The sequence below is a fragment of the Geotrypetes seraphini genome, chromosome 1, assembly GCF_902459505.1.
Source record: "Geotrypetes seraphini chromosome 1, aGeoSer1.1, whole genome shotgun sequence".
Taxonomy (NCBI): domain Eukaryota; kingdom Metazoa; phylum Chordata; class Amphibia; order Gymnophiona; family Dermophiidae; genus Geotrypetes; species Geotrypetes seraphini.
In genome coordinates, this window is record NC_047084.1 from 338427293 (window position 1) to 338451818 (window position 24526).

Sequence of the window (24526 nt, forward strand, 5' to 3'; positions counted from 1 at the left end):
TTGATCTTGCATGGACGCAATCAGTTCCCCATGCTGTCACATCATGGTCTCCTGGTTGGCTTGCCAGTGCTCCTCGCTAATCTTCAGAATCCCTTTCAGATCCTCGCACTGCCTCTGGCGCTCGCCGGCCAGCATCGCTAGCATCTGTGCTTGCTCCATGGCGACATCCTAGAAGGCAAACAAAAAAAGAAAAACAACCCAAGTGTGGCTGTACAATAGAAGTGTTCCTCCCTTGGTAGTCTCCCCAGCCTCCAGGCCTCCCCAACCAGCACCACTTTATTCTCACCAGCTACCTCCCAAGTATTCTTACCTGAAGTACTGGTGAGTCTTCGCCTGCGTGCTGTTTGGGTGCACCACCCGTGCTATCTCCGGTCTAGAACTGGGCTCTGGCTCGATCCACCACCAGGACTGGAACTGGACTCATGCTTGATCCGCTGCCAAGACTGGAATGCCGCTCCTTATCTGGGTCTCCTCCTTCCGGTTCCGGTCACACAGACTCCTCCTTCCGAATAGGCCACAAGATATCCCAGTAGTTGGTAAGTTAATTATCCAAGAAAACCAATAGGTAATCAGTTCAGCAGTACAAAACAAATTCAGTAATATGGCTCCCAAAACAAGTCCAAAAATAAAGATAGAAAAAAGAATTTATTTTTTTTTTGCAGTTCCACAGTGTCACCTGCAGGAGGTGCTAAATCCCACTTCTTATACCAAAACACTGTAACCGGCACTAGAGCCTAGCAACGGGACTCCTCAATGCCCCTAGTGGTGAAAGCTAAAAACTGCACCGGCGTGTGACCCAGAATGGAGTCACCCTGCAGACACTGTAAATTATATTCAAAGAAAAGAAAAACCCATCCTCAAAGTTCCAGGGTTTAGTTCTCACAGGTAAGTTTAATGTCAGAATGCTCAAACAAAAAGAAAACAAAATGGCCGAATCCAAGTCCAATGCAGCTTGCAAAACAAAACTCCCAAGGAAAACTCTGGGTAAGTTCAGGATTTCCTCTCCCAATGCAAACAATCTTCTCTGTGGTTCTACTCTCCACAGAGCTTCTTTTCAATATAAGTTTCCAAAAACCTGCTCCTAGCAGGTTTCAGGTAAGTTCAGTTCTCTGCTATCATACACTAATATCCCAACAGTCTTAACTAGCAAAGCCTCCAGCTTATTTTCTAGCACTGCTGGGTCTAGGGGAGTGCCTCAAGTTTGCCTGACAAAAGCTCAAAAAAAACAATTTTCAAAATCCCTCCCAAAGCATTCCCAGTTTCTTAACAAAAATGTGCAGAGAACAAAACAGTAAAGTAACAAAAAGTCACAGTTCAGGCTTTGAAAATGGTTGCCATCCTCTTGGCTTTCCTTGCAACTTTACCACACACAAACTGGCTTGTGCTGCAAATGGTGGTGTGGATCCAGCCTCTTCCACACCCAGGTCTACAGCATTACCCTAGCTTGCCAGCAATGCTATACTAGGAAGAGACCCCTCCTCCCAAGAGCAAACTACTTGTCTTTCATGGGTAGGAGACTAAGTCAAAAATAATAGGAGGTGAGGGAAATACTCTGAAGAATACAGGGCTGAGAGGTCAAAATCAGTAACAAATATAACATGGGAACAAGACTTCTCAGATTGAAGATCAAAAATAAAGGTCAAACAAATTTCAAATACAGTGAAATTTATGCACTTTTACATACACTCAGATATGTGTAATCCGACCAGGAGCCGTGGCTCCTATAGCCGAACCCACCATCCCATCACTGTGTATGGCTATAATGCAAATAGGTGAAATTGGAGTACTTTTTAGATATTAAATGTGTTTTTCAGTGGCAAAAAAAGGAAAAACAATTCCTACTTAACTCAGAGGTGTGTTGGCAGGTCCCGACATGGGCCATGTTTCGAGGGTCTTTTTCAAGGAACCCAGAGGAGGTGTTAATAACTTCAAATGCCAGAGAAAGAAATGCTGAGTGATACAGACGAGAGAATTGTACTTAAGTTGAGAAAGTCGCTTCTCTACTTATGTACAATTCTCTCGTCTGTATCACATATTTAAGTGTATGTAAAAGTGCATAAATTTCACTGTATTTGAAATTTGTTTGACCTTTATTTTTGATCTTCAGTCTGAGAAGTCTTGTTCCCATGTTATATTTTTTTCATGGGTAGGAGCCATGCCCTGCTCTAACTGAGCTTGCTCTCACCTGGGCTTCTCTTTGGCACCCCCGGTGGACACTAGTGAAACCGCAGGGACCAAGGCAGGCACGGAGCCTGACTGGTCACAGGTTTAAGAAGCAGTCTCTTACATGTTTAATGTACAGCGCTGCATATGTTTGGCAGTGCTAAAGAAATGATAAGTAGTAGTAGTAGGTAGAAGGTAAATTGGGGATGAAGATTGGGGAGGAGGTGGCAGGGTTGTATATGCTACTAAAGTAAGATCAGTTTGTTTATAAAGCTATGGTCTAGACTAGATGTATTCCAGGTATTAGAAAACGAGGACGGAAGACCAAACGGCAGCCAGTGTGGTTAATGAGTGAGGCGAAGGAAGCTATTAGAGATAAAAGAGAACCCTTCAGAAAGTGGAAGAAGGATTCGACTGAAAATAATTGTAAACAGCACAAGGAACGGCAAGCCAAATGCAAGGTATTAATAAGGAAGACAAGGAGAGACCTTGAAAAGAAGATTGTGCCAGAAGCAAAAACACACGGTAAAAACTTTTTTAGGTATATTAAAAGCAAGAAGCCATGAAAAGAATCAGTTTGACCACTAGACAACCGAGGAGTAAAAGGGGCCTCCCCCAAAATTGCTGGTAGTATTGTAACAGGGTCCAAAGGGGATCCTGCGAGGAAAGAAACATCTATGATTGCAAAAGTATTTATAAACATTGGCATGTACTTCAATTACATCAAGCATTTGTAGAGAAACCTTGTATAGCCTACACCTGAGGAAAGAATCTATCAGATCACTTAGTCACACCAGATTTTAAAATGAGAACTCAATATTCTTATGGCTATTATACTGTGTGCGATACTTCTTACTCAGGGGACACGTGGATTCACCCCTATACAGGCAATACATACAAACTGAGATCTAATACTTCATGTTCATCTGCTTTGATAGTATACTAGCTGATCACCCGGCGGTGCCCTGGTATTTATTTATCCCAATCTTCTATTAGACAGGAAAAGGAATGTCACTATTCATCTCAGTAACCCTGGAAACTATGGAGTAGACACTAATATCTGTCTTTTTCAATTATTTTCACGTCACCCCCTACGCACCCCTACAGTATTTTTTTCCCAGATAGTAGTTGATATGTATACCAAGTTTGGTTGAAATTCCTCCACGACCATATTAGTCATGTTGTTAATCAACTTTTTACAGACTCCACCAAATTCGTTCAGTATCAAAATTCTTATGTCCAAAGTCTCTGAATATATTAATTCATTCTTTGGTTATTTCAAAAATCTATTACTGCAATGCCCTATTTAAGGGAATGGCTCAAAGGGAAATCAGGCGTTTGCAGATCATCCAGAATGCTTCAATTAAATTTATTATGAAAGCCAAGAAATTTGATCATGTGACTCCTTTACTTAAAAAAGAACACTGGCTTCCTGTCGCACATCGTATAATGTACAAATTAAGTTTGCTCACCTTTAAATCCCTGATATCTAAAACCCCAGCTGTTATTTACAAAGCACTGATTCCTTATACAGTGGTGCCTCACACAACGAACTTAATCTGTTCCAGGAGCAAGTTTGTTATGTGAAACGTTCGTTGTGTGAAACGCGTTTTCCCATAAGAATACATGTAAAACAAAATAATTCGTTCTGCAGCCCTACATTTCCCTCCCTCCACCTCACCTCACATGCAGAGCCTGCCAGCCTTCTCCCTCACCCAGCCGCACGATCTGCAGGAGGCTAAGAACTTCGGGAACTGGGTCAGTTCCCACTGCAGCTCCATGTGACTCTAGGCAAATCACCTGACCCTCCAGTTGTCCTAGGTCAGTGGTCGGCAAACCGCGGCTCGCGAGCCGCATGTGGCTCTTTAGCCACTTGAGTGCAGCTCTGCACTTGCCTAGGGCCCGAAACTGTCAGAAGGGTCCCAGGGCTGGCGTAAGAGGGGGGAGCATAGATCTAAGGGGCCCTGCGATCCAAACTTCTTTATTAAACACCTAAATTTTCCTTTTCAGAGGGACCCCGACATGGCAGCTGTTCTCATAAACTGCCGGTAGCTGCCCCGAAGCTTTCCCTTTGCGGCGATCTGCCCTATCAGAAACGGGAAGTTGCAGCAGAGGGAAAACTTCGGGGCAGCCGCAGGCAGTTTGTGAGAATGGCTGCCATGTCGGGGTCCCTCTGAAAAGGAAAATTTTGGCTGGAGAGGGCAGTGATCTCTTGCCTTCCCTACTGCTCCTCCCCCGTACTGTCCAGCTTTCCCTCCCCTGCTGGCCAGAACTCCTCATCTTTCCCCCAAGAAATTCAACAGTTTTCCTTCCTCCCTCTTCGGCTGTACCAGCAGGTTAGTTTGTCTGCACAATATTCACTGCTGCTGTGCATCAGCGGGTCTGGCTCCCGGCACGATCTCAAAAAGCTGTGCACGCGCAGCTGCTGGAGTTGATCAATGTTCTCCTCTCCTGCAACTTCCGGTTTCCGGTTGCGTCAGAGGAGAAGATTGAACAACAGAGCATGCGCGCATGTGCTGCTCCCTGAAAGCGTGTGGCTGGCCGAAAAAGAAAGCCGGAAAACTCGGCATCCGAGGTAAGGTGAGGGTGCTGCTGTTCCCGGCTCACATTAGGAAGCGGCGAGAGTAGTTCCGCCCCCCCCTCCCCGGGCCCCTCGGGCGACTTCGTTGTGTGAAACGAAGTTCGTTATAGGGAGCAAGACAAAAAGTTCGTTATGCGCAGCGTTCGCTGTGCGAGGCGTCCGTTATGCGAGGCACCACTGTACTTCATCTAGATTATTGAGGTCTAATGACCAACATTTATTAATCATTCCCTCCCTTAAAATTATTAACACACGACAGCAATCCATCTTTTCCGTTACAGCTCCTCAAACATGGAATTCCCTTCCAATTTACTTAAGAGAGAAAAAAAATTTTGAAAAATTTAAGTGCAAACTCAAAAGCTTTCTTTTTAAAGATGCATTTAATGACTAAATGAATTGCCTAGGAGTTTCATTTTATCTTTATATCTTTTGAGAGTTTATGTCCCTCCCCTTCCTATTGTTTTTTACCTTAATTGTCTTTTTTTTATTAATCAGATTGTATTTCTATTCCCATTCTTTCCATGTGTTTTATTATGTTTGCAAAGTTGGTTTTTATTATGTTTTGTAAGATTTAGTCTTTTTGTTAGTTTTGTTTGTCTCCCCTAATTTTGTAATTTTATCAATTTGTTCATCGCTTAGAATTTGGAATAAGCAATTAATAAAATTTTATAATAAACTTATGCTGGAACATACATATGGTACATACATACACATATCTGATTTTATAGAGAGAGAAGATATAATCACCTGCCTTTGTGGATTAATCTACATTGGTTGCACTACAAGATCTATTAGGACGAGATTGATTGAACACTACGAAATATTATGAGATACCATCGGTGCAGAATGTCACCAATAATCATACATTTTCCCAACTACAATGGTGTGTTATAGAACAAATTCCTGCAACCTTCAATGGCGATAAAACTATACATCTTTTGATGCGGGAAAATTATTGGATTTTTCATTTAATAGCCTTTTCTCCATATGGACATAATGAAAATGTAGACAAATGCCTTTCGGGGTGATTTGCATACTTGTGTAAAAAGAAGTTTTTTTCTCTCATACATTCTGTGCTTACACACTGCAGCATGGTTATTGATTTTCGATTGCTGGATCATTCTTAAGCTGACAAATCAACAAAGCTTCAGCTTCACGGGATTTGTAATCACGTCTGATTTTTTCAGCCGCCACTGCTCTTGTTAACTTTACTGCAGGGTGGAAGGAGAAAGCAGTATGTGGGCAGTGACTAAGTTCCTTTGGATTCAGACAAGTTGGATTTTGAATTTTTTATTGCCTTTCCGATTTTGTCTTGAGCAGCGAAAGAAAATTTAAGCTATCATTTGCCAAATTAGGAGAGTATATTGTAAAATTTCACTTTATTATTTATTTTTCACTTAATATTTAGCACTATTTTGTTTAACATTATGATGTATGGGGCGAACTGTAACGGGCCATGGTGCGACCCCACCTGGAATACTGCATCCAGAATTGGTCACCGTACTTGAAGAAGGACACGGTACTACTCGAAAGGGTCCAGAGAAGAGCGACTAAAATGGTTAAGGGGCTGGAGAAATTGTCGTACAGCGAGAGATTAGAGAAACTGGGCCTCTTCTCCCTTGAAAAGAGGAGACTGAAAGCGGACATGACTGAAACGTTCAAGATAATGAAGGGAATAGACTTAGTAGATAAAGACAGGTTGTTCACCCTCTCCAAGGTAGGAAGAACGAGAGGGCACTCTCTAAAGTTAAAAGGGGATAGATTCCATACAAACGTAAGGAAGTTCTTTTTCACCCAGAGTGGTGTAAAACTGGAACGCTCTTCCGGAGGCTGTTATAGGGGAAAACACCCTCCAGGGATTCAAGGCAAAGTTAGACGAGTTCCTGCTGAACTGGAGCGTACGCAGGTAGGGCTGGTCTCGGTTGGGGCATTGGTGTTTGACCTAGGGGCCGCCGCAGGAGCAGATTGCTGGGCATGATGGACCACTGGTCTGACCCAACAGCAGCAATTCTTATGTTCTTTTTTTTTTTTATATATCTTTATTCATTTTCAATCTTACATCAAGTGTACAAACATCAAAACATTAAAATTAAATATATCACTTGACAATCTTTCTAATTTATCTTATAATACATAAAATTACCTCCCTTCCCTCCCATCTTAACTCGTTTAGGTTATAGCTTCCAAGTAAAAACATGAGTTGTCTGCCCAGGGGTACCCTGCTGGGGATTTGATCTTTTGCAGTTCCCCAGTACTGAGGTCTTTCTCTTTCTATTCTTTCTGTCTTGTTTCTGTAGTGTCCAGCTTTCACATCTGTAGCTGACCACTGAGAAAATGACAAGTATGATCTTCGTTTGGAGTGTTACCTCCTTGCCTTTGAATACTTTGTTGAGTCTCTTCATTGAAGAGTGGCCAAGTGCTATTCTGCAGAGTATTTCCTCCCTGCTGGTTGCTTCTTTATTTACAAAAGAGCCCAGGAGATTGAAATCCTTTACAACTTCTATTCTTTCAACTTCAAGCTCAAAATCTTCATCATTTTCCATGTTCATGATCTTTGTCTTGTTTATTTTCAGTTCTAATCCCCATAAGAAGTTGGTAGGTTTTGCACCCATTTATTTTCTGAATCATTTGTCTTCCCAGTACACGCTCAATACACACGTATGAATTCTTTGTTTCGTTTCCAACGTTTAAAGGTTGCACTTCCAAAAGATTTCTGGATAAAACTTTATCTTATCAGGTTGGTGTATGGAGTAAAACCATATGTGATCTGTTCTTAAACTCAATTTCCTAACAAACATTTAGAAAATCTTTGAAAACTTATTTATTTGATAAATGCGTCCAATGAAATTTCATTTATGTATTGAATAAATATGGATGTATTCTACCGCTTTGGGCAGTTTCTCTTGATGTAAAATGCTCTGAATTGCAAGGTATTGCGAGTTATAAATAATTTTTTTTTAGAAATCATTATTATTATTAATTTCATGTTATTGCTTTTGGCTTTGACTTTTCTCAGTAGATACAGCATGTCTTTTTTGCTGTTGGTGATGAGTGTTGTATCATCTGCATAGTGCAGGTTGTTTATATTTTGACCACTAACTTTGAAACCAACACTCTCTTTTTCTAAATTTGCTTTTCTGAAGATGCTTTCATCGTACAGGTTGAACAGGTAAGGTAATAAGATGCATCCTTGCTTGTCACCATGTTTTAATGGAAACTAATCAGTGTTGTTGAATTCAGTTTTCACAGCAGCTTCTTGATTTTCATATAAGCTCTCTATCAGCTGAGTAATGTGTTTGGATATTCCCATTTGCACTAGAGTTCTCCATAGTTTATTGTGTATACTTTAGAGGAAAAGCGGGAGAGAGGAGATATGATAGAGATGTTTAAATATCTACATGGCGTAAATTTGCATGAGTCAAGTCTCATTTGATAGGAAGCTCTAGAATGAAAGTGTGTAAAATGAAGTTAAAAGGTGATAGGCTAAGAAGTAATCTAAGGAAATACTTTTTACAGAAAGGGTGGTAGATGCGTGGAACAGTCTCCCGGAAGAAGTGAGGGAGACAGCGACTGTGTCTGAATTCAAGAAATTGTGGAATAGGCATGTGGGATCTCTTAAAGAGAGGAAGAAATAATGGTTACTGTAGATGGGAAGACTAGATGGGCCATTTGGCCTTTATCTGCCATCATGTTTCTATGTTTCTGTTTTTGTGTGTCCCATTTTACCATGTTGGCTATTTTTAATTCTAGTTGCATTTTTGCTTTCCTGACTACTTTACCAGCTTATCTTAGCTTTTCCAGATATTGTTGCCTGTCTACCTTTCTGTGTTCTCTAATCTCTTTTTTCTTACTTTTTTCAGATACTTATTTTAAGAGCTAAAATGACCTTCTTTTGGCCTTTAAAATAGCTTCCTTCAGTTCTGCCCATAGCTTTAGCCAGGATTATCACCCAAGTATATAAGATGCTGTAATCTACACTAGTCTAGTGCACGCCATCATCCTTTGTTTTACCAAAGAATGTCTCGTCACATAAGAATTTTAAAAATGATCAAAGAGTCTGCAGTTACCAAAAGAGTCAGGGAAGGGAGGTAATTTTAGGTATTATAAGATAAATTAGAAAGATTGTCAAGTGATATATTTAATTTTAATGTTTTGATGTTGGACTTTCTGAGCTGCATAGCCTAGGAGACTTGAGCTGAGGGGAGAAGATATGGGGAGGGGGAATGTCAAAGAGAAGACATGGTTTGCTTCTCTATTACTTGTTCTAAGGTCGAAGAAGACTAGTTTAAAGAGTCCAGGAAGATGTTGGCAGAGATAGACACATGTTGGGGAAAATCAGAAAGAGGGAGGGAGGACAGCCAGCCCCAGAGAATCCAGGAGATCTGCAATGTCTATACATAGTCCCCTAAATTCTGTATAGGTCACCCAAATTTGGGCATAGATCCCAGATCTGTGTACTAACCAATTTGTTAATGAGCTGTTAATAATTGATTCTTGCTGTTAGTTGGCACTTCTTAGGACTTCAGCATAAATCTGCCTATGCATATACTATGACACTGAAAGCTTACACTGTTTCATGCACAGTTGAAAAGGGAGAATAGACCGGAGAGGGGTGAGTAGGTCAGAGGTATTCCCAAAATTTAGCACAGTGGTAAAGAATAGAATCATTTACATGCCCAACTATAATTAGTTATGCACCAGCATTTACACTAGGGGCTCCTTTTATCAAGCCGCACTAGCGGGGTTACCGTGCACGACTTTTCATCACGCGTTAACCCCTACACTGGCCAAAAACTACCACCTGCTCAAGAGGAGGCGGTAGCGGCTAGCACAGCCGCTGGTGTAGCGTGCGCTATTACGCGCGTTAAATCACTAGTGCGGCTTGATAAAAGGAGCCCTAGGTTTATTTATTTAATTTGTTTGTCATCCCGTTCTCCTCAAAGAGCTCAGAATGGGTTACAGGTTAAACATATATAATATATAGTTAACAGGCTACAATTTGCCATAGTTCCAGTACAAGTTTTTTGATTGTCATAGGCCCCCTTAGGGTGATGGCTCGTGGGGTAACCTATGGCAGAATTTAATAGCCTATGGGGTCAATTTGGGCCTCATAGGAATAGTCAGAAAAAGGCACATGAGCATGAAATCACACACTACCAGTATTTCAGTTCTCAGTTCTTGTCCGTCTATTATCCTCAGTGAGAAAACAAGAAAAGTAAGGCTTATGGCTCCCAAGCCAAAAATATAATGTTCAACAGAAAAAGACAATTTCAGATTCAGCTCAATAGGGAACAAAAACAAATAAAAATTCAAAACTTCTCAGTTAAATCACCAAACCTCTCAGGAACAATTCCCTTGGAAAGTTAGGGCAGTTCTAGGCTCCAGCGAGCCTGCAGTTCATAAGCTGAACAGTTTCATATGTAATAATGCAATAATCAATTCCTCTTTGATATGAGATAGGCTTATATGGCAGTTTGCCTAACTGGTTCCAGTGTTAGGACACTAGATGCCAGCAGTTAACTGCTGGTGAAGAGTGACTCTGCTGGATGAAAAAAGTTGTAACCAAAAATATCTCACTTAAAACTACCACTGAAGCAAAGCAGAGTTTCTTCACTCCTCCTACTGCAAACAGGCAGCAAATGCCCCACCTCCACTCATGCACAATGGGAGAAAACAAAACAAAAACCAAAAAAGAAAACTTTCTCTGTCTCTGTAAATCCTGTGGTCTTTCAAAAGGGGTTACCAGCTTAGCAGTGCTTTCAAAAATAGTCCCACAACAAAAACAGCTTGCAAAAGCTCTCTACTTCTCATGGATGTTGGCTGGCTCTAGCAGAGCACCATTCCTCCATTTCATCAGATTCTCCAGCAGGCTCATTGTCCATAAGTTGCTCACTCTGAGCTCCCATCTCAGGAGGCATCTGTTCAGGCAGTCCTAATTCGATGTCTTGAGGCAACTCTCCCTCATCCAGAGATCTCAGCCCCTTTCTCTAGTCTTTTTCTGTTCAAAAACTGCGGCTTGCTTGTTCAGCCACGCACGCACGCCCCTCCCTAATTAAGTTAGTCCCTTCCCCCACATATATAGAGGGAAAAGTTCTAGCAGGAAATGCTCTGAGTGCTCAGTGCTGTGTGCCTGCTCCCTCTGGTGGTAGCTGCTGGTATATCTACAGCCTGCTTAAAAGGTGTTTTAAAGTCAGAACAGGAATGAGTGTCAGGCTGCTCTGTGTATGCTTCTGGAGGGACATAGCTAGCAGGCATAGACTGAGTATCACAGGATACAAGTTGTTATCCTAAGTCACCACGTCCTCTTGGACAAAGTTGGCCATGGGCATCCAAGTTAAGTGCTATTCTATAAAAGTTGCTTAGTTCTAAGTGACCTTTAGAGAACTGGGGCTTAGCATGGATCTTGACAGCACGTAACTTTAGGTACAATATACTGAATCTGACCCAACATGGTACCGAAGCCCTGGGCAGCAGATCAAGTCTCAAAGAAGAGAGGAGTGAATTGGGCTGCTAAAGAAAGTACCCTGATGCAGTGGGGATAAACTTTGTACCTAGGAAACACAGGCCACGTTGTTTATTAATTAACGGCATGAAAAGAATACACAGATATCCAGGCGGACATTGGGATCCGTCACACGATGGTTCTGCAGCTTGCAACAAACTTCAAAAGATAAGTTTCTCTTTATATACATTGAAGAAAAAATAAGTTCTAGTGATGACTGCTGTTCCTAGATCGGATGTTTTTGCACAACTGATTAACCTTGAAAATGAATTAACTGATTTAAGGAATTTAAAAATACAAAACATCATAATAAAGCTTAGAGATAATTGTATATTTGAGTGATATAATTAGAAACAAAAAAAGTACAAAAGTATTTAAATAATATAAAAACAGAATAGTTTTTTTTATGCCTAAGACTGCAACGGGAGCACATGCACAATAGTGTTTATTTGAACCCTGATAGGTCAGTAGCTCCAATTCTGAGGCTTTTTTACCCTATTTATACTGATTCAAATATCTAGAGCTGTGTTCCTCTAGCAGATGTATTCTGCTTGACTATAAACTTAACAGTCAAATAGTGGGATTATTTTTCTATTTTTTTGATCCAATATTCTTAGAACCATCTGTCCTTATGATCCGAACAAATATGGAGCACAGAACATAATATAAATCATAGACAGCGGAACATTTTTTTGTTGGGGGGGCCCAAAGGCTCCATCGTAGCACCAGCAGGATCCTGTGGTACGACCTCTCTCTCCAGCTCCCGACTCCCCCCACCTACCTTCTCCGGTTACTGTAATTTTAAATTTTCAGGCAGTCGGCGCACAACATCAAAAAGCAGGCCTGCCCCAGAAGTCTTCCTTCTGCAGTGACACTGTGCAGCCACTTCACAGCGGCTGCCCGAAGATTTAAAATTATAGTGGCTGAGAGGAGGTGGGTGGGAGAGTAGAGCCATAACTGACCGTCAATTTTTGGGAAGACCATGGCCCCTGTGGTCTCACCTGTTCCGATGCCTATGTTATAAATGGAAGGGTTTTTGTTATAATTCACACTACTACCTACAAAATGCTGTAGCTTATCTTTATAAAAACATTTTTACATTTCTCAGGTACCTCAACTGAGTTCTATATATGGATATAGTCCACAATACGCCACACTGTTCCATCAGCAACAACAAAGATCCATATTGCCTCAGCAGCAAATACAATTATGGAAGCTGCCAATTGACATTCAACCCAAGCTGCAACTTAAACAAACTCAAATGAGCCAGCAGCCAAAAAGACCCAGTCCTGCAATGCAACCAACTCAGCACCAGCTGCAGCCATTGAAACCAATTCAACAGCCAACACTGAAACAACCTACCTACCATCAGCCTGTAATACAGCCCCAGAAACAGCCACCAGCTTCAACAGCAACCCAAAAGCCACAAGTAAGCTGTAAGCCATTAAAATAGTCAGTTCACAATGATGCGTGAAAGACTCAGGACACAGATGTTGATTTCACTTGTATAGTATCTTAGGAGGATCAGAATAGGTACCTGTATGTAGCAATAAATTATGTAGTTATGAGCCTTCGTATTTCAAATTTAGAGCTTTATTGAAGGCTTATCATTTTGGTTTGGCATTTCCTTAATTATATTATTTTTAGGTTCCACTGGATATTTTCTCTTTTTTAATTTTTTGCTTTTGTATTCTTAACCTTTGGGTAACAGATCCTGAAGCAACTATTAGATGTTTTGGTTTTTGTTTGTTTTGTATAGACTGTTCTTTTAATCTGATCTTTTAATAGTGGCATCCTTTTCCTTTTCTTAATTTTTGTAAACCACACCGATGTTGTAGCGAAGAGTGGTATATAAATACTAATAAAAATTAGCATAAGTGCTTTTTTTTTTGCAAACTTTCCAGTACTTTTACTTGTGGAAGATAATTTAGAAAGTCATCTATGCAAATAAGCAATCATATACAAAAATAAATGCATACTCAGGAAGTGATCCTACACGTACAGTACTTCTGTATGTGCATAAAGTAGACACTCCTTGTGAGCAGAGTTGGGTGGAGTTTAGGGTTTGCATATATACTTTAGAAAGTGCAAAGTATATGTACATAATCTGGCAAATATACTGTGTATGTGTGTATTTAGAGGAGAATTCATCAACGTACAGTAAAAAATTGCCTTTTGCCTCACTGTATGGCAGTTCACCACTGGATTCAACAACTTGCAGGTTCTTAGTACCACAGGTTGCTGAATCCTATTTTAAAAGAATACCACACCATACCATCAATGACCTAGTGAGGGTGAGAGATGCCCAGGGCATTGGCACCCCTCCCCTGCTCTTGTCTGCCGTGCATGCCCCCTCCCCCTTCCCTTGTACCTCTAGTTGAAGTTATTGCTTGTAGCGTTCAACAACATGCTCCTCGTAACCCCAACGGCTCTCCCTCTGACCTCACTTCCTATGCGTGGCACCCAGAAGTGTCATCAGCGGGAGACCACCATGAACAACTTCATTTAGAGGTTTAAGGGAAGGGGGGGAGCGCTCGTGGAGGGGAGGAATGGAAAGAGGCAGGGGGTGGAGAGGAGGACGGGTGCTGGCGCCCCCCTTACTAAGCCACTGCATGCCATACTGAGTCTTCTATCCCACAAGTGTCAGCTAGGAATCATTGCAGCTTACACAATATTAGAAATGATTCAGAAGCGTAGATGTCTTACAAATGATTGCAACAGAATAATACTATTTGCAAGCCAACTCATAGGCAAAGCAGGGTCCCCTCCCGGCACAAGACAGCCCCCTAGTAGAATGCTTAGAAGAAGCGACTCTCACTGCCTGTACTCATAGTCCTGTGTGTCAGTAAAGATGGCCTAGGAATCTGAATAAACAATAAATGATATTATTCTACACAATAGGTTCACAATAAATCGGCCTCTGGTTAGGCGCAGATATCGGCACCGATTCTATAAAACATGGGTGCCCATTATAGAATCACGCGTAGGGACTCATTTTAAAAAAATAAAGATATCAAAAAAATGGCATAAACCAGTACTTGGACGTTTTAATCGCCAAAATGTCCATGTGCTAATTTTCAAAACTAAGTCTTTAGACATCTTGAAGGGCATTCACCCTCCAGGATGTCTAAATGTTAAGGGGCATTTAAGAGGTGTGATTTGGGCAGGATGTGGATGGGCTTAGCACTTGGGGTAATCACACCTTTTTCCAGGATACCATTTAGATGTGCCAAGCTAGATTTGTTTTAAAAGCATCTAAGAGCCACAAAGGTACCCAAACTGACCAGATGACCACTGGAAGGATGAAAGCATGGCCTTCTAACACTCCCTTAGTGGTCACTAACCCCCCCTTCCCACCCACCCCCAAAGATGTGAATAAAACAGTAAATACCTGCTTGTATGACAGTGTTTGCTGCGAATAACTACATGAACAGGTTTCATACCCCTCAGCCCTTTCTTCCATCTCTGGAGGAGTCCAAGGAAATAATTACCAGACACAAAATTTATAATTAAAACATAAGGCCTTGCGAGTTCTTGGCATTCTACTAACCAAGAATCTCCCCAAATTACAAGTGACTGGCCAAATTTATTAGGTTTATGGCATCGCTTAATTCATTATTAAGCATGCATAAGTTAATACATCTTCCAATTAACTTACAATTACTTCATTAAGATCCAAACATAAATTTCATACTCCAGCAATGTTCTTTTGGTTAGTTTTGATCACATGATTTCTTGTCAATCTTATTTCATTAGTAATTTTCCCTAGCAACAATAATGACTTTGTTATCACATGCTATTTAGTTTCTTCCTGTCAGCAATAGAGGGGGTGTACTATTGCACATCTTGTAACAACGTGTTCATTTAGGGCACACTGACCTGCGCCCAGTTCCCTGTTCTAGGACTTGGGCACTTCTTCTATTCTGTTAATGGAACAGGATGTAGCTGGGACAAACATCTATTTAAAAACTTTAACATCTGCCAGTAATATTAACCAAGCAATATTCTTTTACTCTAACTCTGAAGCATTTCTATAACCTTCAGGGACATCTCACATATATTAGGTTATAGGCCCCCCTTATATCCTGCTTAATACTATTGCCATCAGCCTCCCCCTTTTGATTCCATGAGGAATCACTGATTTACCATCATCAGTCCTAATAGAGCAGCAAGCAGGTGTCTGGAGTAGCCTGGTGGGCAGTGGAATGAACCACAGAGAGGGGGGGATTCAGGCTAATATCCCACCCTACTCACTTTATTTATGGTGGAAAGTGTAAGTTCGCCAAAACCCATTCAAAACCTATTGTACTGCTATATATGTGATACCTGCAGCCATACGGGCTATTGGGGTGGTAGACAGGTAGGTATAGTAGGTTTTGGAGGTCTCACACACACTAACTCATTCAGAACTGTAGGATGTAAGCGAGTAAGACATTTAAAAAATAAAAAAAAAGTTTCAAAAATGGACATTTCTCGCCCCAATTTTTGGAAGTCTTGTGGGAGACATCCAAATTCAGACTTAGACTTCCTATCAAAAATGGCCCTCCACACATTGGCTAAGCATGCTTAGACAGCACTCAGTGTCCTAACGCTTAGACATTCCAATTTATGCCAGGGTTTTCTATGCCTAAAGCTAGGCACTGATATCAGAGCCTAATGGCACCTGACCACTGGGGGAGTGTTAGAAGGTCATGCTTTCATCCCTCTATTCACAAAGAGGCACCTAACTCAAAAACACGCCCATGATCTGCCCCTAACCATGCCCATTTGTAGTGTAGGAGCTTTGGGTTAGGCACCTACTTTTTAGAGAATTGAGGTTTTTGAATGAATGCGCCTAAATTTCAGTTAAGTCCAATTAAAGCCAATTGTGGGGTACTGAGTGTTAATATCAGCACTGATTAAACCTATTATATAGGTGTCTAACTTTAGGCAGACTTTACAGAATCAGGGCCTCCGGCCCAGATTCTGTAAAAGGCACCTAGAAAAATGGTGCTGGCTGTGTGTCAATCACACGTAGGCACCATTAACAGAATCACAGCTACCGGCACCTAAGAAAAAAAAATTAGGAGCCGGTAATTCAGGCCAGGGTTTTAAAGACCTACATATCATTCCCTCTATAATTCCTCCATCTGAGCACTGTGTATAGATGCGCCTTCTTGTCCAGTTTGTCTGTTTTGACTAAATTGTAAGCTCTTATGAACAGGGACTGTCTCTTCTGTGTTTTGATGTACAGTGTTTTGATGTCTACTAGCGCTATGGAAATGATTAGTAGTAGTAGAAGACATCAATTTTGCCTATATTTTTTGTTCATCTGCATTTATTAGATTTCAGCTTTGAGAAGGAGGGACTGTCTACTATATATGACTATAAAACACTGCTTGTAGCACTATAAACAAGACAACAGCCCTAACAGTCATCGGAATGATTCTCAATCCGGAATTATTAGGATGACTGCAAAGGCACAAACAACTAAAGCATGTTAGATAGATGCTAACATTTTATTTTGTTCTCATTTTACTTTCCAGACATTTTCCCCCTTTGGTAACATTCTAAACCCGTATCAGCAGCTTTGGCAGATCCCACAGGTTAGTTTTTGTTCATTCTTTTTGTTCTTGTAAAGTACTATAAAAACTGGGTTTGCCTTATTTAAACAAATAATGATGTGGTTAATTCTGAGTGTTAGTGATGACAAACTTTACCAGTGTATTTCTATGAAACGGGAAACATTAAGACAAAATGTACAATGCATGTTTTCTCTTGTCACAAAATAATATCATGTGACTCGTATTAGGCATAGTGCTTCTCTGTATTCACTAACCCCCAAATTTTGCAACTAGTATATGTACATTATAGAATACCATCTAACTTAATTGTTTAAGTAGATATTAATTGACTTTAACTGCCAATAATAACCCTTAAGTGGCATAATATTAGCAATCGCATTCCATCACCTGCATATATATAACATAATTTTAAAATAACCAATAATTCAAACTAATTTGTGGAAGAAGTATTTGGCCGCAGCTTTATTAACTACTCACATCACCTTTAACTCACAATTCAATACAATTAAAACATCAAATACCCCAAAGCGGCTTCACAATTCCAGAGAGCTATTTGGTGACAAAACTAGCTCCCTTTAATTTCAGACTTTTAAGTTCAAACAATTTTTATTGATGCAAACAACATCAAATACAGTTGAAGACACAGACGCTAAATACAATAATGATGCATCAAATACAATAATATAATAAACACATATAAATACCCTCTACATCCCCTCCCCAATCCAACCCCCCTTTCCTCTCACCACCCAATGGTACTCTCTACCCCACTTCATCAAAACACCAATCTTACTAAATAAAAGCCCAATTAGGATACCCATCTTAAAACCACACTTCGACCTTTACGATGTAATGCTTGCAAATATGGATCCCAGATCTGCATAAACAGCATTTTTCACTTCCTAACCCTTCCAGCAACTCTAGCTTCCCAAATGGTCAACTGATGTAACTGGTTCCTCCAATGTGAAAACTTCGGCAGGTCAGGGATCGTCCAATATTGAAGAATACATTTTTTTGCCAATAAACTCATCTTCCTACACAGCACCTTATGCCCCTTGGGTAAGTGTCCAAAAGCCTCTGGTAAATCCAAAATAAAATGGGTCGGAGAACATCTCAAGTATCTTCCAATTATTTCTGACATATAAGATATTATTCGCTTCCAAAAGTGCTGAATAATAGGACAAAACCAAAATGCATGTCCCAAAGTATGACTTCCCATCCCACATTTGTGACACAGTGGAGTTGAAAGACCTCCACTATAAAACACTGTACACGAGTAAAATAGGCACGTAAAGTTACCCTATAATACATTTCTCTTAACCATGCACATGATGTCATCCCAGGTGTTGCCCTTAAAGTACGAGCTGCATTCCAATGTTCCAAATTAAGCTGTAATTCTCTCTCCCATTTATCCCGAATATACTGGAAGTCTTTTTCTGGTTGTAATCTTTATAAGCCATAATGAATGTTAGACACAGAAAGAGACACCCCCTCATCCCCAGTAAACATTTCTCACATTCTAGCCCCCAAATGCCTACTCAATTGTGCTCTGTCAAGGGATCTCATATAATGTTCCACTTGAAAACATGCAAACTGCGCTCCCCAGGTCACCCCCACTTTAGCTAACAAATCTGCATGGGTCAGCAATTCTCCTTCATCCCCCAAAATATGTTCTAAACTTGAAACTCCTCTCGCACCCCATAATCTATACTCTCTAGAATCCCGTCCCGGAAGAAAGGCCAGATTACCTTGCAAAGGCAAGAGATCAGTAACCGTCGGATTCCCTCCCAAGATTTGCACAAGCCAATGCCATACCGCTTGTAATGTGTTAAATAATACACTTGAATGAATAAAAGAGAGCAATGCCCTCCTGGTACTATGTAATAATCCAAACACATCATAAGGAGCATAAAACTCCCGTTCCATTTGAATTGGTGTATAAATGCTGGTCATATTTACCCAATCTCCTAAATGATGAAGGAGACATGCATAATTATAGATCCTCATATCTGGTAATCCCAATCCCCCCTCACCCCCCCCCCCCCCCACCTTCCAATTACCCAGCAATTGTGTCAACTTTATTTTAGGTTTCTTGGACACCCAACAAAAACGAGTAACTTTTTTATAAAATATGTGTAAATCTTTCTTTAGTAAACACAACGGCAAAGTCTGCAACATATATAACCATTTGGGAAAAATAAACAACTTGACCAAACAGATACGATCCATCAGAGAAAGGGGCAATGCCCGCCAGGTATCCAGCAAAAGCTCCATCTTTTGCTGAAGCTTATCCACATTAAGGCGATATAATTTGGAAGTCAACGTAGTCATTACTATCCCCAAGTACATAAATTGCCCTTGCGCCCAACATCATACAAGCATGACCCACAGTAATGTCAGGCCAGACCTCCTCTCAATTTTTTTTATGAATTTCTCATCTCTCAGCTGCATATGAGACCAATGCCCCCATTTTCCTCAAAACGTGGTAACAGCCTGGAGATTCTCACCACTCCTCCATAAACTTAAGCAGTGGCCAAACCAGACTTCAAACAGTCTTCCAACAAATCCTGACTTGTACTTAAAAATATGTCCAAACCAATGTCAGACAAGTGAACCCCATCTGGATGATAAAACCCAGGGTAATCCACTGTCAAGAGCTCATGAGATCACACCATCCTCCCCAAGACCAGATATAAACTTAGAAATCTCAGCATTCACTCATCTAAGCAATCTCTCAATAGCTACCACATCTCTAGCATCTTCCACACTCTACTCTAGGAATGACAGGGGACCAAACAAAACAGGTATTAGGAAAAGCAAAGACAGCAGTCAGAAAATCCCTCTTCATTTGATTAATTAAATCCACTCCCTTTACAGAACAAATATCATTACCTCTCCCACCTCCAAATGAACAATAATCACCGGTGAGGAAAACCATTTTGCTTGGAAAAGTTTCAAGTTTCAAGTTTATTTAATTTTAATATACCGACCATCGACGTGCACCTGGCCGGTTTACAATGCTAAAAATGAAAGGTTAAAATAAATTATTATTGGGGGAGGGGAAATGTGAACATTGAATAGACAAATTACAGATACAAACATGAGATTGAGGGTGAAGGGGGAGGGGGAGGGGAAAGTTAATAATTACATCATTAAAAGCAAATTTAAAAAGGGGAAGGGGAGGATTTAACATCAGGAAAGGGGATCACTTCTTGAAAGCGGTTCAAATTTATTTTGCTGGCTGTTGGAGAGGGAATATTTAAATGCTATGGTATGCATCTTGGAATAAAAACGTTTTTAGTTTAATCTTGAATTTGTCGAGTTAATTTTCACGGTGGAGTTGAGGTGGCATGGCGTTCCATAGAGTTGGAGCTACAACGGAAAAGTTAGTTTTTCTAGTGTAATAGAATTCTTTGGTAACAGTTGTTCCCAACACGTGCCCCAAATACCAACTATCTAATCCGTATTCTGTGCTCCACAAGTCCCAAATGGGATCCCCAACGAGACTCCAAAGCATGTTTGTGAGCCCACAACACATATGAATGTCCGCACGTCCACACACAGATATCTGGAGGCAAGAGATCTGCAATCAAAACTGGCAAAAAGAAAATTATTCATACTTTTGCTCCATACCATTCCCCACCCTCACAAACCTTGAAATCTGTTTGAAGACCAATGCCCAATGTTTCAAATTAGGGCAAGAATATTCCCCATGACTAGCAGATTAAGAAGCTGCACCAATCCAAAAGAGCGTGGGCACCATACTGTGTAGGATCCCACCCAAAGTTACCAAACATTGCTTAAGAACTGCAGCAAACTGAAAAAGTGCTAAAGGAATTCTTTTGTACCAGTCAATATAAACCCCCTGTGGGCCTAATCTTATGGTATTCTTACACACAATGCACTGGACAGGCAATCAATCCAGTGTACCTTTAAAAGAATCCATACTTCTTTTCCCTCCTGATCAGTCTGATCGTTTGATATGTAATTGAATACCATTATCACCCACTATAGCATCACCCCTTAATAAACCAGTGAACCCTGTAGCATGTCGTGAGGATGCTACCAACTCACCCACCTGACATGCTCCAAAAACTGCCACACTAAATGCCAGCTTAAATAGCACCTCTTCAAACACAGAAAAGCATACTGCTGGCTAGAGAATGATGTGGGGGACAAAAATTCATCCCCGTCCCCTCCCCATCCCTGCAGTGAAGTGCATCATTCATACCCCGTCTCCTCACTGTCCCCACAGCTTTCAGCCCCTTCCCCGCAGTCTTAATTTTCTTCTCCCGCGTCTCCCCACTCAAAGCAGAAACATGATTTTATGAGCCTAGACGAGCATTGCAAATAAACATTTTAAGCTTATCACATGGTATATACTCGCATGCTATATATACTCACAGGGAAGTTGAAAGAATGTCATAATCTGCATGGTTTCCATACTTATTCGCATGTAGTTTATGGCTACTCTGAATAAAATTCTGATACTGGATGTTTAGTGCAACTTAAAAAGAATACTGTTCCCCCCTGTATGAGCACCACTCAAAAAAAAAAGGAACTTCTTAAAATTTGTTTTATGCATACTATATGCACTCCAGGGAATACTGTTTACCTGGCCAAAAGGAAGATACTGGGCTGGCAAGCTATTAAAATACCCCATATATTTTCAGAAAACTGCAAATATTATTCTGTTCAATATGTTGTTTTTCTGTACATTGTTTTGATTTTTTATATATATATATATATATATATATAAAATATGATTATAATATATATATATATATATATATAAAATATATATATAAAATTAAAACAATGAACAGAAAAACAACATATTGAACAGAATAATATTTGCAGTTTTCTGAATATATATGGGAGTATTTTAATGGTTAGCTTGCCAGCCCAGTATCTTCCTGTTGGTCAGGTAAACAGTGATATTTCAGCAGCACTAACCAAAAATCCTGAGGTTACTAGCAGCCATAAACCTTAGTGTTTTTGGTAGGTTGCCAAATGGCCATCAGGCTTCAGCTCTGCTGGCTTTTAGTAAGGGGCTGAGTTACCAAAGATTAGGTACAGCTAATATAGATAACATGTGCTATCTGTATTAGCTGTACCTAATAGAGCTGCAAGCTGAGAACCAGGGATGTCACTTTTGCTCCTTGAAATCTTGGACAAGTCACTCAAACATCCATTGAATCAGGTACAAAACTTAAATTGTAAGCCATCCAGGATGATGAAAATACCTATTGTACCTGAATGAAACTTGGCTTAAGCTATTACTGAGAAAGGTGGGATCTATTTCCAAATCCAGTAACAAGCATACTGTAAAGTAATTTAGAACACTACAAATGTTACTCAGGGCCTAAAGAGCAATTGTACCATACTATAACAGCAATAACATCTACGAGTCACGTAACAAGGACCTACTTAGGAAAACACAGCATCAAACACTACAGTGCAAATGGACGCCCAAGGCCACTTCTGATAGAAACCATGCCCATGCCGGCCTTGGGCATCGGTAGACAAGCCTAGATGCCTCCGTAGGCATGAGTCAGACACCTACATTATAGGCATCCTTTGCGGCATAGATTTTTTTTAAAAATGTACATCCCTCTTGGCTGGTGAGACAGCGGTAGGACATCTACTGCCACCTACAATCAGGACACCATTTGTAGAATCATCTCCTTAGTGTGTGATAACCGTTTTAGCATACGCTAAATGCTAAGAGGCCTATAGGAATATAATGGGTGTCTTAGAATTGAGCATGTACTAATCAGTGCGCACTAATGCAGTTAGCATGCGCTAAATTGCTTAGTACCCACTGAATTCTAACCTAAATTAGACACAGATCTCTCTTATCCTGTTAAATTCCAGGATCCACCCATACCCTTCTCGTGGCCACGCCCCCTTTTAAGATCCACATGTAAACTTTACACACAGAATCTGGTGCCTAAAGAGGTACGTGCAATTTTAATTAACGCCAATTAGTGATGTTAATTGGCTGCTTAATTGATTAAATTTGCATGCGCAAATTGGGTACACATCCATATTTGAATCGAAATTATGAGTACCATATCTAGAATTAGGGCAATAACTTCTGCGCATAAGTTAGGTCCGCAAAAAAAAAGGAAGTTTAACTTGTGCATATTCAGCTAGCGCTGATGAAAATATGAATCAAGTGCCATCAGTGGAACTTTACTTCAAACAACAGTAGCTGAAATCAGGCCCGGTGGTTTTCATTTTTTTTTTGGTACCTTTAGTTGTATCACACTGTAATTCATTTGCATCATAGAGCTGAGCAGGTCAGACATAAATGAAAATACGTCAATATTTGAATCAATGAAGTGTAGTGCCATTCATTCTTAGTCCTGGTAGAGCAACAGATTTATAACAACACAATCATTATAAATATATTTTCCACTTTTTCTTAATACAGATATACAACCCAGGAAGAGGATATCTGCTTAACCCATTTCATGGAGTAAGTTTTATTTTTTTTTAATCTATCCATTTATCTCGTTTCTGGTACTAAGGGACTGTTTTACAAAGCCACGCTACTGGCTGCTGCGCGGTAACGGCCCCGAAGTCCATAGAGATTTAAAGGGCTTTGGGCTGTTGCCGTGCGGCAGCCGCTAACATGGCTTTGTATAACAAGCTGTAAATGTAAGAATATGCTTGCAAGTGTCACACTTAAATCACACATCATGCTCCTAGAATATAATTAATAGGGGTGGGGGATGGGGTTTACATGTAAAATATACAAGTAATTACTTTGTACCAGGGGCAATGGCAAATGAGACTTTAAAACAGTAAATATAATCCCGTTCATAGCTTTTAGTTACTTATTTGAGAATGCTTGTCCTCCATAAATCTGCATTGGTTATAGGTATTTCCAAAAAACTCAAATCAAATAATAACTTAAATCCAACCAGGCAAGTTATTGAAATAAACAGTACATAAACACATAATCATCCACAAATCCATTTAAACAGGTGCACTTAACATTATTATTTTGTTATATATGGACTATAGATGATGCTAGAAATAGTTTCTGTGCACAGCTTAATTGAATAACGAGTCATTTAGGCCCAGATTCTGACAGCGGGTCTGTAATCAGGTAGGTGCCTGAAAAAAAACGTATCAGTCATGTGTCACCCAGATTATGACGAAGCTTTCAGAATCGTGGCCTGCATCGAAGGTAAGTGCCAGAAACATAGGCTAAAGTTGTAGAAGCCTATATTTGCGGTGTCTACCTTTGATGTAGAATCACGCTTAATGGCGCCAAACATCAACCCTGCCCATAACCATGCCTCTTTTGATGTTCGGTGCTGCTAAGAATCTGCGTAGATGCAATTCCAGCACCGTATTTGAAGACACTTTTTTTCATTTAATTTGTTTTTAATTGATTTTTAATAGTGCAAAGTTCCATGCCATTAATAGCTAATTAAAACAGTTAACTTAGGTGCCTTCTAATGGCACCACTTTTAGAATCCGGTCTTTAGTGCCCATAATTAGAAACATAAAAACACAATAGCAGATAAAGGCCAAATGGCCCATCTAGTCTGCTCATTGACAGTACCCATTATCTCTTCCTCTCTCTAAGAAATCCCACGTGTTTATCCTACAACTTATTGAATTCAGACACAGTCTGTCTCCACCACCTCTTCCAGGAGACTGTTCCACGTATCTACCACCCTTCTGTAAAAAAATATT

The 24526-nt window shown here is 40.3% G+C and overlaps 1 protein-coding gene across 1 annotated transcript in view; it reads left to right on the plus strand.

Annotated features, from left to right (window-relative positions):
* The first annotated feature begins 926 nt into the window (after positions 1-926).
* The window catches only part of ENAM (enamelin), a 33587-nt gene continuing 9987 nt past the window's right edge, over positions 927-24526 (plus strand). Inside the window, exons 1-4 of the mRNA XM_033939034.1 lie at positions 927-984; positions 12355-12675; positions 16772-16831; positions 23250-23294. Of these exons, the coding sequence (XP_033794925.1) occupies positions 946-984; positions 12355-12675; positions 16772-16831; positions 23250-23294 (465 nt within the window). The 5' untranslated portion in view covers positions 927-945. The remainder of the gene's footprint in view (positions 985-12354; positions 12676-16771; positions 16832-23249; positions 23295-24526) is intronic.